Source organism: Pseudonaja textilis, chromosome 5 (genome assembly GCF_049901715.1).
Source record: "Pseudonaja textilis isolate UNSWEBS1 chromosome 5, rPseTex1.2, whole genome shotgun sequence".
In the NCBI taxonomy this organism is placed as follows: domain Eukaryota; kingdom Metazoa; phylum Chordata; class Lepidosauria; order Squamata; family Elapidae; genus Pseudonaja; species Pseudonaja textilis.
This window is the reverse complement of record NC_141994.1, coordinates 27,563,485-27,581,354: the sequence shown is the minus strand read 5'-3', so window position 1 is coordinate 27,581,354 and position 17,870 is coordinate 27,563,485. Positions and strand designations below refer to the sequence as shown.

Below are 17,870 nucleotides of genomic sequence, written 5' to 3'. Positions count from 1 at the left end.
ATGCCTTCAAAGAAAAAAAGAGGAAGGCCTGAAAAAAGCACCTTCGGGAGAATATTGTATTTCCCCTAAAGTTAAAGAGGAGAAATGTGTTCTTAAAGTCAGGAAGCAGCCTCAGTCTTCTTGCTATAGGAAAGCAGCCTCAAGCAGAAGCCTGATGTCTTTAGAAATGGATATTTTGTACCCATTAAGAAAGCCAGGCCATCCTATTCATAAACCAAACGCCTTCAGCCACAGCTCCCCCAGAAGGCTGGAGCTGATAGGATTAAAGAGTAGAAAAACAAAGACTCCTAAAATCTACATTCCCCCACCCAGCTCCAAGGGACCTCCCAGCCACAAAGGGAGTCAGGCAACAATAATTAGAATATGGAAAGGGCACACTCAGCATATTTCACAACAAACAAGCATCTCACCTCCATTTTGTCAGCTGCCCCCCCCCGCCCCGCCCCCCAAAACATGTAGCTGGAACTGAAGTTTCTGGCTGCTAAATAGAAAGAAACCTCCTTTCCTGCAGCCTGCCTCCATTTTATTTCCAGCGTCTTTCTCCCAGATTGGAACTGGACTGGATTTTTCTTCCAACAGAAGGAAAGATCTAACATTTAACCCCTCTTCCCACAGGGAAAGAAATTTAGAACAGACTGAAAGAAAAGATTTCTTTACCAATCAAATCTTTATTAGTCAGAGATTGGCAGCCTTAATGAGTATTTAACTTGTAAGTTAAGAATGTTTTGTATTGTGGTAGATTTAGTTAGCCGTATATTAACTTTTCAATGTTTTTTGTATTTATTTAATGTTTTTCACCTTTTGAAAGCTTTTTAAAAGAATCTTGTGCTATCTATCTATCTATCTATCTATCTATCTATCTATCTACCTATCTATCATCTATCTATTATCTATCATCTATCTATCATCTATCTCATCTATCTATGATCGATCAATTGATTTCTATTATCTATATATCATCTATCTATCATCTATCTATCTATCTATCTATCTATCTATCTATCTACCTACCTACCTACCTACCTCTATCTATCTATCTACCTATCTGATCTATCATCTATCTATCATCTATCTATCTATCTATCTATCTATCTATCTACCTACCTACCTACCTACCTACCTACCTACCTACCTACCTCTATCTATCTACCTATCTGATCTATCATCTATCTATCATCTATCTATCTATCTATCTATCTATCTATCTATCTATCTATCTATCTATCATCTACCTATCTAGTTATCTATCTCTCTCAAATATTTTTAATTTTGTGTATTTTATCTTTTTTTTATCTTTTAAAAAATTCTACCTTCTTATGCTGATCTGGGGCCATAATAAATAAATCCAATAAATTCAAAAAAGATTCACTCTAATGATCTTTTTTGCAAGCCCGTATTATTCCCATTTGAACCACATATCCCTGATCAGAATAGTGATGATGGAGCCCAGACTCCTCCCCTGAAGATGTATTTAGATACTGAATTCCAAAATGGGAATAAATCTTCAGGTATTCGTGACATGAATTCCCCAAGGGGCTGCTTTGTTGACCATCTCTAAAACACCATTCTCTCCCTCTAGAGAGGAAACGACATTTGGTGATAAGAGACAATTGGATTCTATTGATAAAAATGTCAGGGATGTGATTCAAGCCAGCCACTTGGGAGTCAGGCTGAACTTTGGTGAACAACTTGATTTGGCTGTGAGACCAAAACCTGAGCTCCAGGAAATTCAGATCACCAGGCTCCAAATATAATATTGTTTTCAGAGGAAGACAAGCCATCTCCAGGGCTGCATTATTATGGAGGCAAAAATATCTAAAGAATGGTTGCTGGAATTGGAGATGTCTAGTTTAATGAAGAGAAGGAGGACATGATAGCAGTCTTCCAATATCTCAGGGGCTGCCCCAGAGAAGAGGGAGTCAAGCAATTCTCCAAAGCACCACAAGGACAGCACAAGAAGCAATGGATGGAAACTCATCAAGGAGAGAAGCAAGCTAGAACTAAGAAGAAACTTCCTGACAGAACAATTAATCAGTGGAATGACTTGCCTCTAGAAGTTGTGAATGCCCCAAACCTGGAAGTTGTTATTATTATTGTTCTCACTGTCAGGACATTTCCCCTTAGTTCCAGGTTGCTTCTCTCTTTGATTAATTTCCATCTGTTGCTTCTTGTCCTGCCTTCAGGTACTTTGGAGAATAGGTTGATTCCCTTCTTATTGGGGGCAGCCCCTCAAGTATTGGGACACTGCTATCATATCATCCCTAATCCTTCTTTTCTCTAGACTAGACATACCCTGTTCCAGCAACCGTTCTTCATACATTCTTCATACATGAGTTCTTCATACATTCCAGCCTCCAGGCCAGTGGTGGGATTCAAATCTTTTTATTACTGGTTCTGTGGGTGTGGCTAGGTGGGTGTGGCCATGTTATTGGGTGGGCATGACTTTTTTTGCAGCAACACTCCCACCCCATTTTGGGGGGCCTTCCTGGCCTCAGGGGATCCTCTGGGGTGTGTTTTTGCTCCCAGGAAGCTTCCCTGGGGCCCAGGAAGGCAAAAAAATGGATGGGACTGCTTCCTGGGCCTCAGGAAAGTCTCCTGGGTGAAGCAGTAAGAAGTGAGGGGAATCTAGGCACAGTTGATTGTTGTGAGGTTAAAAAAAAAGAAAGAAATACCTTAAGGAGTGACTGGGTGAGCGAGCATCAGATGGACGGGGTGAGCAAGCATTGGGCATCAGGCAGGTGGGGCAAGTGAGCGACCAGTGACCGGGCAGCTGGGTTGGGGACATGGCCAGCCAGAAGGTACTACCGGTATAGAAACCCATGCCAAATCCTTGCTACCAGTTCGTGTGAACCGGTGTGAACCGGCTGAATATCACCACTGTTCCAAGCCCCTAATAATCTTTGTTGCTCTTCTCTTCACTCTACATAGAGTCTCAACATCCTTTTTATATCATGCTGAAGATAGTTAACGTTGTGCAGAAGATGGCCAATATTATAGGTAGCAGGAGGTGATCAATATCAGATTAAATAATTGATGATCAATATTGCATTAAATAAACCTTGACCCAAGCCCCTGGTTTAATGACTACACTTGCTCCACGCCATGTACTTACACTCTTTTCTGGATGCACCATCTGGGAGCGGGTTGGCCAGACTAACATTGTTAGATACACTAATGTTGGAGCCACTATCCAAACTGCTGCCAAGATGTAACCGCCGCATGTGCCTCACCACGGCGGTGGCATTAAAAGCTTGCTGGAAAAGAAGAGACAAAAGTGACTTTCAGGAATTTTGGAGAAAGAGAAGGAACATGGCTGTCAGGGTTCCGACTGATGCCCTAATTAATTCATGAGTCTCGAGCCAAGTTTGAAAAGAAATCCAATTATTTATTAGGAGCAACATGTCGGCACTACTTTTCCCAGGTGCAGTTGGCTCTGCCCTACATAATTTTCTGCCCACGCAGGCTGTGGAAAACATGCCTCTCCGGCTGGGCTTGGTAACTTCAGACACAATCTAGAGAAAGATATGCATGGAATGTGCTTCTGGTCATTTCAACCAAACTGCTCCATCAGATCTCCCCCTCTCCTTAGGGCAACTCGAGACCAAACCAATAATGCTTTACAAGTTGACAAGGGCGCTACTACAGCTTTAGAATATCTACTCTCCCAGCATATCGGGTCTCTGAAGATACAGTCCCGTTGAGAAATGACAAATACTGTGGTTGAATACTGGCAGTCTTTGATTTCCAACCATTTGTTTAGGGACTGTTCAAAGTTACAAAGGCATGGAAAAAAAATGAGTGAAGGCCATTCCTCACATTTATGGTCATTGCCGCATCCCTACTGTCATGTGATCATAACTCAGGCACAAATACTCTGAATGTATTCTCAACGAGGAAAATATTAGAATGTGTGGGAATGAATGGCTTAACACTTGCAATTAAAGAGAAGGAACAAACTGAATATTATATGACATTGGAATCATTTTATCAATGGTAAGATAAGAAATATGAAAGTTAGAAACAGAAGACTAGAGAAATAAGATCGTATGCTAATAGAAGTCAACAAAATGAGGATTGTTATAATGATTAGATATATGATGTATATCAGTAATAAGCTAAGAGTAGAGAATCAATACTAATGTAAATGAGTATGGCTGGAAACTTTGGTTATTGTTGCACAAGATATTTGTACCCAGATGACACACCATTTAAATGGAAGGAGGATAGTTTGTTTCAAATTAAAAAAAATGTAATTAAAAATGTATCTGCAATGGTCATAGCATCCTGAGGTCACATGAATGCCATTGGCCACCTTCTGTCATGCCCCTGTCAAAATCTGATTTAGAGGGAGAGGCCGAGCAGCTGACAGGGAGCGGGAGTGGGAGTGTGGCTCCGTTGGCTGTGGAGGAAACTGGGGAAGGGCAAAGTCTGGCTGGGCAGAGCAGAGGAGAGGTAGAGCAAGGGAGAGGGAATTCAGAGGAAGACCCAGGGCCACCTGCTCTTCATCCTAGGGCATGCTGGGAGGAACGGAGACGAGAGCAACGTGAGTTGTGTGGCTTATGGGGGAGGAAAGGACCCTGATTCCCTTCATTAGCTGCAGCTGGGAACACAGTGTATAAAAAAGGCAAGCTACGTGCAGCAGGCTGTTGGGAGCAAATGTGACTTTATCTTGTATCGTCGTGGCTTATCTGTGTTCTTATCAGTCAATCAGTCAGTCAGTAGGTCTTCTACAACAATGTAAACCACCTGAGGACTTACTCTCCATTTGCTTTTTGCAAAATTCTTGCGAATCTGAGCGCTGACAGACTCGTGGATATTTTTGTTGAGGGCTGTGTCACCGGCGATCCTGAAAAATAAAATAAAGACATTTGATGAAGTCCTTGTTTTTGAGAGTTTACAACTGTAGGAACATTCCTTGTCATTCTTACTGAAACAAGAATGAAATCCAACTCCACATTTTTATCAACAGGTTCAGTAAAAAGATAGCTGCCCTGATAGTTAGCAAGGAAACTCCGAATGAAATGCAGTAGTGCATTTTATTCTTGGGTGAAAACAAATTCCATAGTTTTCCATAAGATGAGCCTCAGGAAAGCTCTCTGAAGACCTCTGCCAACCAGCAGGATTAAATTTAGTGAAGGACCAAACTGATGTAGCTTATCACTTGACTCTCAAAATTGTCTCATCTTTGCCTTGATGTGGCATTCACCCAGTTGGAAGTTCTTCTGGGTATCAGACTAGTCCAGGGGTTCTCCCACCTTAGCAACTTTAAGACTTGTGGACTTCAACTCTCAGAAGCTTTGCTGACTAAAGAATCTGGGAGTTGAAGTCCACAAGTCTTAAAGTTGCCAAGGTTGGAGACATCTGGACTAGGTCATGGTTGATCTGGAAGGAGACCCTTGAACAGAAATCCTGATTCTGGACAGGGGCTACATGCTCAAGTTTTCTACCTATTAAGATCATGAACTGACTGAGATATAGACCATTTCTTTCATCTCTCTTCTCAAGTTGCCTTGTTATCTGCTGTTGAAACAATTCTCTGAGGACTTTTGAGATGAGAGGTGCTGGAAGGGGGGACTTCAGAGAGCCTTCACTGCATCATAGATGACAAGGAGTATCAATCCTTCCATTCCCCACCATCCAGTCACAAATAAACTTCCAAGTGGCCTCAACGTCTCTCTAAAAGGATGCAAATGACCAGCAGTCTGCAAGGAGTATCAATCCTTCCATTCCCCACCATCCTGTGAGAGTTGAAGAAGCTTTTTGGATGAGAAGTGAAATGTTCTCAAAGAAAAACCAGAAAGTCCAGTTGCCTCTTGAAGAAAACACCAGGACCTGGATGACTGAGAATCTCCATGGACAAGAGCAAAGTTGATTTCTTCAGGGACTATCAGGCACAAAGAATGAGGATATGTTAAATTGCAGTTCAGACCATGTATTGCTCAAGTCTACACACAAGAATCCAGTCAACTAAAGTTCAATGCTAAATTGGCGCCAGGTAAGGTAAGTCAACTGAATTCAAGAGGAGTTGGATTTAGACCATTTGTGGCAATGTAATGGCTGATGATTTGTTTAACTCCCTCCCAGCTCTGCCTGCTCTTCTCCTACAGAACCATGCTTTCAGATTCCCAAACCAGTTTACAACTCCATGGCTTCCTGGCGGCTAATAATCTCCCATTCAAATATTCCACAGGGCTGATTATACTTAGCTTTCTAGGTGAGCCAATGTGGCTTAGATCTTGCCAAGGAAAACATCTGGCCCAGAAGAGATATCTAAGCTTGGATTTTATTGTGGAAGGGTCAGTGGAAAGTCTTGGCACATCTTCAGTCAGCCACTTGCTGAACATCAGGACGTTTTCTTTCCTTCCATAAACAAAAGGACCCAAGCTCTCTTTTTTAACAGCTTCCTGTCAAAATTGGTCAGGTCAAACTTTTCTGGTCTTGCTTGGTAAATGAGAGGGAAGATCTCCATAGTCCTCAACCAGCAGAAGTTCAAAGTTGGCCTTCTCCCTTCAAAGTATCTTCTGGGCTTGACCAGTTGACTTATTCTTCGTTCTTCTGCTTCCTTATTTGTGTTGGTGGGACATCCTCAAAACCAGAGTACTGTATGTGGTTTAGATTTTTATCAAGAGAAGTAAGGAACATTTGCAGCCAGTGAGGAAGGATACATGGAATCTGGCCAATAAAACACAGACCAGAGAAGGTAGGCTACACTTAAGATTTTGTCCCTCATGGCAAAGATTTAAGATACTCAAAGCAACTCGTTAAATGTTCTGTGGTGTAATTTAAATCAATGAGCCCTCACTGCTTAATGGAATGGAAACTCTAGAGCAAACTTTAAAGGAGCATCCAGGAAAAATAGCAGAAATAGCAAGTACTACTGGGTGTAGTTCCCAGTCAGCTAGCCCCAGCATTGCATATTAAAATAATCAGATGTTTGCTTCACATCATCCAATAATTCTGGATTAAATCTAAAGAAGGGGTTTCCCTCTATGCTGAATCTTAAATGTTCTCCAAAAAACTAACAAGGGAGCCTGATGTCTATGGAGATTCTCAGTCATCCTCCACCATTCAGTCAGAACTGAAGAAGCTTCTTGGATGAGAAGCGAAAACTCTTCAAGGAAAAAACAAAGGAAGTCTGGTTGCCTGTTGAAAAAGCATCTTTGGGGCAACAGATCTTGATGCTCATTGAAAGGAGCTGAGATTATTATTATTTTTTTCTCCATTGTCATTCCCCCCCACCCCATAGCTTTGTTTTTCTTAGAGGTTATCAACCTGCTTCCCTGGTCTTTCTAAACTTACAGGAGTTGAGTTGGATTTATTTTAACTACAGGGGTCCAGGGGTGGGATTCAAAAATTTCAGGAACTGGTTCTCTGCCTGGTTGCTGGGTGGGCGTGGCCATGGTGGGCGTGGCTTTCTGGAACTTCCAGGAGGCCTATTTTTCGCCCTCCCTGGGCTCCAGAGGCTTTTCTTGAGCCTCCGGGAAGGCAAAAACAACCTCCCCCGGGCCCTGGGTGCCCTCTAGACGCCGGAAACAGGCCCATTTCCAGACTTCCAGAACTTCAGAGAGGCCCATTTTTCACCCTTCCTGGGCTCCGGAGGCCTTCCGGAAGCCAGAAACAGGCCCGTTTCTGAAGTACTGGAACTTCTAGGAGGCCCATTTTTTGCCCTCCCCAGGTCCCGAGGCTTTCCTCGAGCCTCCGGAAGGAACAGCCTCCCCTGGGCTCCAGATTTACTCTGGGGGAGACAAACGGGCTCATTTCTGGACTTCTGGAACTTCTGGGAAGCCCATTTTTTGCCCTTCCAGAGCCTCCACACTTACCTGCATCCAAAACGGGTCACATGGAGACTCCAGGAAGGGGTGGGGTGGGGTAGGTAGACCCAGCTGGTCCTTGCAACTACTGGTTCAGCGAGCCCGATGTAAAATTAGAATCCGGCTTGTCTGAACCGGTCTGAACTGGCTGAATCCTACCCCTAATGTTAATTCAGTGGGGAAAGAATACCTGAATGTTTTTTTCCATTACAAAAAGAGAGAGAGAGAGAGAGAGAGAGAAGAAGAAGAAGAGTGAACACAAAAGGAATTGAGAGTCACGATGAGGGTGGCAGATTGCTGTTTCCCTTGGAAGCACATCACAAATTTTCCTTTACGGTGAAGCGGAAGAGCATTCAATTTTTCGGTCCTTCAATTTTCCATTAAAAATCTCCTCTCTGTTTGCCCAGACTGAACCTCAGATCTATGTGTGCTGTCCATCTGCCATCAGGGTTGCCTGGAGCTTTAAATCCAAGTTTGTTTTGGGCTTTGATATTATAATTAAATTTTCAGCGCCTTCTTTTTCGTCTCCAGTATTTTGTCTTTGTGCTGCGATCTTTCCCCAGGGACAAATGAGACTGGAATTTATGAACACGACAACTGACGGGGAATAAAAAAAAAAACCCAGCTTACCATGGGTGACGGGCAGCCTGTTCGCAGGTATATCTTTTATTGGGATCTTTCTCCATCAGGTTCCGAATAAAATCTTTCGCTGGGAGAAAGGAAAACAGCAGAAAGAAAAATGGCATTTGGTACTCAAAGGAACAAAACGGCCCAGCGGTATTGATAAAGGCATCGTGAGGCAGCCCAAGCCTCCTTTATAGAGGGAATTACTTTCATAATCGATTCAACGCATTGATTATGTAATAAAGCTTGGCTCAAACCCCAGCTCTCTCTCATGATTCCTACAGCTGTATTTTACTTGCACAATTGCTATTCACGGGTTTCTCAAACCAGAAGATTTATCTGGGTTTATTAACTGGAGACTGAGAATTGATTCACGTAATAATATAACAGAATAACAGAGTTGGAAGGGACCTTGGAGGTCTTCTAGTCCAACCCCCTGCTCAGGTAGGAGAAGCTATACCACTTCAGACAAATGGTTGTCTAATCTCTTCTTAAAGACCTCCAATGATGAAGCACCCACAACTTCCAGAAGCAAGCAGTTCCACTGGTTAATTGTTCTCACTGTCAGGAAATTTCTCCTTAGTTCCAGGTTGCTTCTCTCCTTGATTAGTTTCCATCCATTGTTTCTTGTCCTGCCCTCTGGTGCTCTGGAGAATAACTTGACCCCCTCTTCTTCTTTAGGGCAGCCCCTCAAATATTGGAACGTTGCTATCATGTCCCCCCTAGTCCTTTTTTCATTTCATTCATAAACTAGACCCATGGTGCATTCAGCCGGTTCGCACCAGATCGAGCGAACCGGTAGCAAGAATTTGGCGTGGGTCGCGGGCTGGCCACGCCCCCGACCCGGTTGCCCTCCCGCCTGATGCTCGCTCACCCCACCCATCTGACATTCACCTAAGGGATTTCTTTTTTTTTTTCCCCTACCGACAATCAGCTGTAGATAAGATCAGCTGTGCTGGGATTCCCCTTGCTGAGGCCCAGGAAGGCAAAAAAATGGAGGGAGGAGTTCAGGCCTCCCGCTCCATTTTTGCCTTCCAGACCCCCAGAGGAGTCTTAGGGGAGCAAATACGCCCCCCCAGAGGTTTTTCTGAGGCTAGGAAGCTCCCAAAATGGGTGGGTGGGGGTGCAAAAAAAAGCAAAAAATAAAAGCCACACCCACCCAGTCACATGACCACACCCACCAAGCCACACCCACAGAACCGGTAGTCAAAAAATTTGAATCCCACCACTTAACTAGACACACACAATTCTTTATATGTTTTAGCCTCCAGTCCCATAAACATCTTGGTTACTCTTCTCTGCACTCTTTCTAGTGTCTTTTCTTTACATTTGTGGCGATCAAAACTGGATGTAGAATTTCAAGTGTGGTCTTACCAAGGCCTTATAAAGCACCTCATGTGATCTTGATTTGATCCCTCTATTAATGGAGCCTAGAACCGTATTGGCTTTTTTGGCAGCTGCAGCTGCACCATATTAGAAAAAAATTTTTTAAAAAAAGGAGAGGTGGAAAAGTAGGGAATAGTGACTGTTCCACAGGAGGAATTGAGTTGTACACTGAGCCAAGGTTTCCCATTTTAAAGTGTGTGGACTCCACCCCCCAGAATTCCCCAGCCAGCATATGTGTAATATCATATCACACCCACGCACACCCACAGCAGCTCTGAATAGGGAAACTATTCAGAAAAACTACAAGGGAAAATGCAAGCTAAAATTGTTGGTATCAAGGAATGATCCCGACTTGTTTCTTACCAGATTCAGAGATATCGTCCCAATAGGGAGAGTCAAATTCATATTCTGCTTTCAGAATTTGCTCAAACAGCTTGGAGTCATTTTCGTCATAGAATGGAGGGTAGCCACAGAGCCTGAAACCCAAAAATTAAAAATTATTTTTTAACAAATTAAAAATGCGCTAAGTCACGGGGATACTGGAGGAAGCAAGGTGGAAATCATTTCAAAATTTGAGAATTGATATGATTCTGTTCCTTAGAATCCAAGAAGTGGGATTCAGCCAGTTCTGACCAGTTCTGGAGAACCGGTAGCAGAAATTTTGAGTAGTTCAGAAAACCGGCAAATACTACCTCTGACTGGCCCTGCTCCCATGTATTCTCCACCTCCCATTGAGTCCCAGCTGATTGGCTGGGTCTCCTTTGGTTGCCCTGCACAGGAGAACGGAGCTGGAAAGCAGGTTAGTGGGTTGGGGAGGCAATGGGGATTTTGCAGTATCCTTTCCCTGCCACGCCCACCAAGCCACGCCCACAGAACCGGTAGTAAAAAAATTTGAATCCCACCACTGATCCAAGAGATCTCTTATGAGCATATCTGGTTCTGATAAACCTACAAAGATTTTTGTTTTGAGCTTTTCAAGCATCCAAAGAGACACCCAGATACGGTGTATTCCTCCAACGTGTTAGTGACTCTTTTTTTTTTTAAGATTAGGAAGAGATTAGAAATGTAAGAAATATCTTGTTTGATGTCTATGGAGATTCTCAGCCATTCAGGTCTTAGTTGTCCCAAAGGTGCTTTTCCCCCAAAAAGGCAACTGGACTTCCTTGGTTTCTCTTTGAAGATGTTTTGCTTCTCACCCAAGAAGCTTCTTCATTTCATCCTCCACCATTCTGTCAGAACCGAAGAAGCTTCTTGGATGAGAAGCGAAAGATCTTCAAGGAAAACCAAAGCGTGGTTGTCTTTTGAAAAAGCAGATGTGGAGAGACCCAGCTCATAGAATTGTCAAGAGTTGGACACTATAGAATGGATAACATTGTCATCCTTATTGGATCTTCCATTTCATATTTCCATAGCTTGGTGCTAAACTAAATTTCTATTCAATGTGGTCTCACTCATGACCTGTTCCAACCTGGATGCTCCCAATAAAAGTGTCAGGTTCCAAGTAATGCAATCATCATAAAACAAACTCAGAGGCATTGTAATTCCTCAAAGAACTATTTTATTTAATCACACATCTTGGCACTAACTGGTGGAAGCCAGTACTTGAAAGTTTCCCGGGCTTCCATGTCATTATAACTAAAAGGTTCTCATTTTTCCAAAACAATAAGTCACATTGTCCAACCAGGATATAAAATAGTTTCCTGGAAACTTTGCTCCTCTTTTCTCTGGCCAAGCAGCAATTGGAATGCAGCCAACTCATCACTCAGCTATGTTGTTTTGGCTAGAGCTTCCTCCACCTCAGGTCTCCCTCCCTTCCAGTCCTCAAGTGTGTCAAAGTGAATTCATAGATTCCATCACCAAATTAAATTCAGGCTTGATAAAAAGTTCATTCCAGAGTAGATTTGTGTGATACCACTTACAGTATATAGGCAATCACTCCAATGGACCAGCAGTCTACCGCTTTGCTGTAGGGTTTCTGGGCAAGGACTTCGGGAGCTGCAGGAAGGAAAGAGGAAGGGAGAAAAATCAATCAACGAGAGAACATTCAATGAAACTGGCCAACATCCAACCAAGAACTCAAGGCGTGCTCACTGCAGCATGCCCTCCACTCTGTCCAATTGCCAACCTGCAAGAAATGGAGAGAATGGACAAACTCTTTCTTTCCTTTCCATATCTGTGCACATGGAATTCTGGCTGCAAGCAACTGATACAACAACAACAACGAAGTTCCAAATCTTTTTTTTCCAACTCATGATCTAGTCATTGTAAAAGAAAAAGAAAAAATCAGGTTTCAATTTTATGTTAGTTTTAAGAATCTTTTGCTTTATACAATGAATCTGAGCCCAATTCTCTCTCTTCCCTTTCCTTTCACACTTCCCTTCCTTCTTCCTTCCTTCCTTCCTTCCTTCCTTCCTTCCTTCCTTCCTTCCTTCCTCTCCCTTCAATTCCCTTCCCTTTTTCTTTCCTTCCTTCTCTTCCTCTTCCCGTTCCAGATATGGGGTTCTTTTGAAACCAAAGAAGGAATAAAATATAATCAGGGTCCACAAAAAAGGGGCAAGAATGATGTGGAAGATGGAAGCTAATAAGACCACTGCATCTAAAATGAGCAGGAGTTAAGAGTTGACTATTTGATAAGCGGGGAAGGAATGAAGAATCAGGATAGAATCAGGAACTGGAACCAGTAAATTCCAGTTCAGAAAATGTTATTGCTCATGTTTATACACCCAAGAATCTGGGGTCAGGGTCAGCACTAAATTGGTGCTTGATAAGAGTCAACAGAATTCGAGATAGGCTGCACTGACTTGGAGCATTTGTGGCCAAGTAACGATTCTAAGCTAAGTCCTCTCTTGACGCCACCCCCAGTCCCTGCCTTTTCTTCTCCTACAGGAAGCCATCCAATTATTAACAGATATGAGCCACTCTGATTGCCTTCTTTTGGCTTCATCCCCATTGCTCTCTGTTTGAAACATTCCTTTATTTTTAAATGGTGAATCATACCGACACACTCGTAAATCAACATCTGACAATTCAGTGGACTGTTAATAAAAAGAGGAGAGTGGGGAGGGGAGGAAGCCTCCCCATGAAAATCAGACACAAATCTTTAGGAAAGTTAGAAAAGAGGTGATTTATTCTAATTTAGTGAGTGGTTGGAATCTGGATGATTTTTCAATAGATAGGCAGGATACCTGGATCTCTGCTATATGGAAGTTGGGGGTGGGAATCATGTCAAATCCCACACAGAGAGGCATGGCATAATCCAATAGGCAGATTTATCTGTGTTAAGAGCTTAAAGGAAACTTGATACTTATTCCTTGCAGATAGATTCTATATATTCCTTCCTACTGCCCCTGAGCCTCAGGGCCTCAATATTTCATAAAGCTAACACATCTAAAGTACAAAGGTCCATGAGGTCAATTTTGAGGAGAGAACTTGAACCCCCATAGACCAGTGTTTTCTAACCTTGGCAACTTTAAGATGTGTGGACTTCAACTCCTTGAGATGTTTTTCAACATTGGCTATTGTAAGATGGGTGGACTTCAACTCCTTGAGATGTTTCTCAATGTTGGCTATTGTAAGATGGGTGGACTTCAACTCCTTGAGATGTTTCTCAACGTTGGCTATTGTAAGATGGGTGGACTTCAACTCCTTGAGATATTTCTCAATGTTGGCTATTGTAAGATGGGTGGCTTTAAGATGGGTACACTTCAATTGCTAGAATTCTCCAGTCAGCGTTGCTGCGGAATTCTGAGAGTTGAAGCCCACAAATCTTAAAGTTGTCAAAAGTTGAAAAACCACCATCCTAGGCCTAGACTAACACCTGGAACCCTGTGTCTATGGAATAGGATGAATCTGCTCATGTATTATTTGCATCTTTGCTCCTAAGTCAGGAAAAAGACTTAAACAGATCGGAAAGACTTAGAAAGATTGGAAAACAGATCTTTTAGCAGAAAATTGGGAAGAAACTTGTCCCTGAATGGAACTTTGAATTTGACATATAATTTGAACATGGTTGGGGGTTACGGAAGCCTCCATCTTTGCATAAGCACATCTGCATCATCATCATCATCATCATCATCATCACCATGACTAGTGATTTGTGATACAAAACCCAGCATAGTTATCTTGTTTGCTGTGTACACTGACATTTTTTGTGTATAATCTTAATTTTTGTGTATAATAATATTAATCAGTTCTGAAAGTGTTTGAATTGGCTCGGTATTTGTACATCTCTTGCCTAACAAAAGTGCTAACTTTAAAAAATTTGCTGGAGGAAATGAACATACAAAGTGTGGGGGGGGGACACAGATATTTTTGCTACAAGATCTCATTCTATCTTCCTCAGAAAAGGTTCTGGACTGGATGTATTTTGTGCTCTTCCATTCTTCTGACCATTTTTATATCATAAGAAAGACAGTAATTTATGCAAGGGCCATTCTCAGTAATAAACATCCCTGAATAAAATCAAGATAAAGAATGTGAGCAAACGGGGAAAAAGCAAAGTGTTTGATTCAGAGACCAGAGTGAAGATACAGCCCTGGCCGGCAAAAGGAAATTATAACTGCGGTGGAGCTTATCTTAGACACTGCTTATTATACCATGCAAGTTTTTTTTAAAAAAAAATAATGAATTTCTTTGTCAGCAGTATTTTGGCAAGAAAGAAATGTGGTGAAATTGCCTGTCAAAACGAAAGGGCGAACCTGCAGGAAGAAAATCAAAAGGTCCAGCAAGGTTCTGCTGAAATACAAATGATTGGCATCCCTCTACACTTTGGGGGTGGTGGTGGAGGATTGGAGCACACCTGAGAACAGGATGGTTGAATGCCAGCAAATGTCAAAAAATGAGAATACATCCATCAAAGGTGCAATTCGATGGAAATACCATCCGAAAGTATTTTATGTCAGCTATGCAATTATGTTTTAAAAAGTCTCCCAAACTACAAAACCCGTTAACTTAAAAAGGCAAGACTTTTAAAAAGGGAGTGTGTAACTTGGTAGAGCTTGATCAATAATAGAGGGGAAAGTATATATATCATGTTTCCCTGAAAATAAGACCCTGTCTTATATATTTTTTGCCACCGAAAAAGGCACCAGGTCTTATTTTCAGGGGACGTCATCCACTGACGAACCTCACTTGCGTGCGTTGCCCCCGTCCTCCTTTTCACTGTCTGAGGCCTTCAGGAATGTCTTCTTCTGTGGCCAGCAAGGCTTTCCTGAAGGCCTCTGCAGGGCCAATAACAGAGCTCTGGATCGATCCTGAACATTTTTCCTCAGCTCCAGAGGCCTTCAGGAAAGCCTCGCTAGCCTTGCTGGCTGCAGAAGAAATGGGCCGGCAAAGCAGGTGTCGGGGTGTGCGAGGCCTGGCTACAACTGTCCATAGGTAAGTAGTAGGGCAGCTCCACACATACACCATCCTCACCCTAGCTTAATTTTTACCTGTCCATTCTGGAGTGGGCGGGATCTTAATTAGGGCTTATTTTGGGGGTAGGGCTTATATTGGGCACAGGTGTAAAAATCGAGCTAAGACTTACTTTCAGGGTAGGGTGTATTTTCGGGGAAATCAAGTAATAACTGTAAATGAAAGATAATCTTCTAAATTACAAGCAGTTCTTGACTTACAATATTTATTTAGTTTTTCACAGTGATGCTCTTTGCAGGGTTCCCATGATCACATGATCCAAACTCAGATGCTTGGCAACCACCTCGTATTTTTGATTGTTGCAGTGTCCTGAGGTCATGTGATCCCCTTTGGGGACCTTCTGACCACCAAGGTCAGATGGGGAAGCCAGATTCACTTAACAACCGGGTGACAAACTTATCAACTGCAATGATTTGCTTAACAACCATGGCCAGAGAGGCTGTAAAATGGGAGAAAATTCACTTAACAACTTAGAACAACTTTTCCCGAAATGGCCTTTTTATTGGAGAATATACGCAGGATGTCAGCATTCGGCAGTGACCCCCATTTAAATCATGAGTCTTGAGCCAAGCTTCCAAAGCTTCAAAAGGATTTATTGGGAGTTAACATGTCCAGCACTGCTTGGCTGTAGCCGACTCTGAGACACAACATTCCTTGTCACCCTTGACGCTAGTTCCCCCCATCCCCTGGGTGTATCGTTATTCATGTCCTCCAATGGGACACCTCCATAGCCAAGAGTCATCAATCGTGCTCTCCAGTTAGAATTTTGCTCAGCAGAAACTTCAGTCACCCAGTTACAATCTTTGAAAACATTTATGGAATGCACTTTCAGTTTCCAAGCTGTTGCACTGCTCACCTCCCTCCCTTTCTGTTGGCAACTCTAAAAAGACCAGAGAAATATTTTATGAGTTGTCACTGAATTTTAAAATGATTCCGTACACCAGCTGAATTTAAGCATCTGTTCCATTTAATTCTGCAGCTAAAGTTCCTTATTTATACCTAATTTGTCAGTGCCATTTAATATTTATTAACTTTTTTTTAAAAAAGTACTCTCATAAATCTATACCAACCACCATTTAATTTGTCTCTGCATGGTACATAAATAGAATAGAATAGAAAATAATAGAAGAGGACACAGAATAGAATAGAATAAGATAGGATAGGATAGGATATTGGAATGAAGAATAGAATAGAATAGAATAGAATAGAATAGAATAGAATAGAATAGAATAGAATAGAATAGAATAGAAAATAAGAGAAGAGAATACAGAATAGGATAGGACAGAATAGAATAGGATAGGATAGAATAGAAATGAAGTCTTTATTGGCCAAGTGTGATTGGACACACAAGGAATTTGTCTTGGTGCAAATGCTCCCAGTATACATAAATAGAAAACCTTTTAAAGATTATACTTTGTCTCAACTTTTACTTTAATGGCCAATTAATCAAATTGTTCCTTGACCAGTCAGATGCCAAGTTACCACACCGGAAAACAAAACAAAACAAAACAATTCTTTTTAGGGCTAGATTTCAGAGAGGTGAGGAATTTTGCCGTCTTCACTTTCAACACAAGGGTTTCGATTTATAGCTGCTTTTACAATGCGGGAGATGGGCTTTCTCTCCATGAAAAGGAAAGTAAAATTATATGCCTGGGAAAATTAAGCAAATGCTGATAATTGGACGGATGTCCCTGGGACTCAAAAGGTCTACTTCTTCTGGAGGAAGAAACAGTGAGAGAAATAATCAAGGCTCTCATTATGGGTATTGTAGCAATGGAAAAATCTTGCCAAGGGCATAATGTAAAAAGGCCAGCATCGTTGTCAAGGCTTTGTCCCACGTTGCCTGGGTAACAAGCCACAGAAGGATGGAGAAGAGCTGGCAGGCACTGGAAATTAAATAAAACATAAGCCATGTTTCAACCGCTGAATAAAGTTATTGACAGCGGAGTCTATAGATCCACCCAAGTGGATGACGAGTGAAGAAGCTTGTTCAAAGAAAATTGGACAACGTACGGTGACCTCAAGGATGAGACTTCAAACTAGAATAGAGTTGGAAGGGACCTCGGAGGTCTTCTAGTCCAACCCCTTGCTCGAGCAGGAGACTCTATAGCAGGGATGAGATTCTACCGGTTCAGACCGGTTCTATAGAACCGGTTTTATGATTCTGCGCAGTTTGGAGAACCGGCAAATCGTGCCCCTGGCTGGCTCCTCCCCTCTCCACCCGCCCCTCCCCTCCCAGTCATTCCTTATCCTGCATACACAACATTGCACAGATGCCCGACATTGCTAGCTGCATTCTCCCCTGCCCAGTCACTCCTTAAGGTTTTTTTCCCCCTCCCGATGATCAGCTTATTGTACCCTATGACTATCATTGTGCTGTACCTGAGGATTCTTGATTAATGTATCTTTTCTTTTTATGTATACTCAGTTGGGACTCTAGAAAGAGTGCTGAGAAGAGCAACCATTATGATTAGGGGACTGGAGGCTAAAATGCACAAAGAACTATTGCAGGGATTGGATATGTCTAGTACAGAGAAGAGAAGGACCAGGGATGACATGATAGCAGTCTTCTAATATTTGAGGGGCTGCTACAAAGAAGAGGGGATCAACCTATTTTCCAAAGCACCTGAAGGC

General features: G+C 42.3%; 1 protein-coding gene across 1 annotated transcript in view; it reads right to left on the bottom strand.

Annotated features, from left to right (window-relative positions):
• The window catches only part of CAMK1D (calcium/calmodulin dependent protein kinase ID), a 153,544-nt gene that overhangs the window by 2,303 nt on the left and 133,371 nt on the right, over window positions 1-17,870 (bottom strand). Inside the window, exons 6-10 of the mRNA XM_087934396.1 lie at window positions 11,741-11,816; window positions 10,185-10,297; window positions 8,442-8,520; window positions 4,759-4,846; window positions 3,113-3,254 (exon numbers count right to left, since the gene is read on the bottom strand). Coding sequence (XP_087790522.1) covers window positions 3,113-3,254; window positions 4,759-4,846; window positions 8,442-8,520; window positions 10,185-10,297; window positions 11,741-11,816 — 498 coding nt within the window. The remainder of the gene's footprint in view (window positions 1-3,112; window positions 3,255-4,758; window positions 4,847-8,441; window positions 8,521-10,184; window positions 10,298-11,740; window positions 11,817-17,870) is intronic.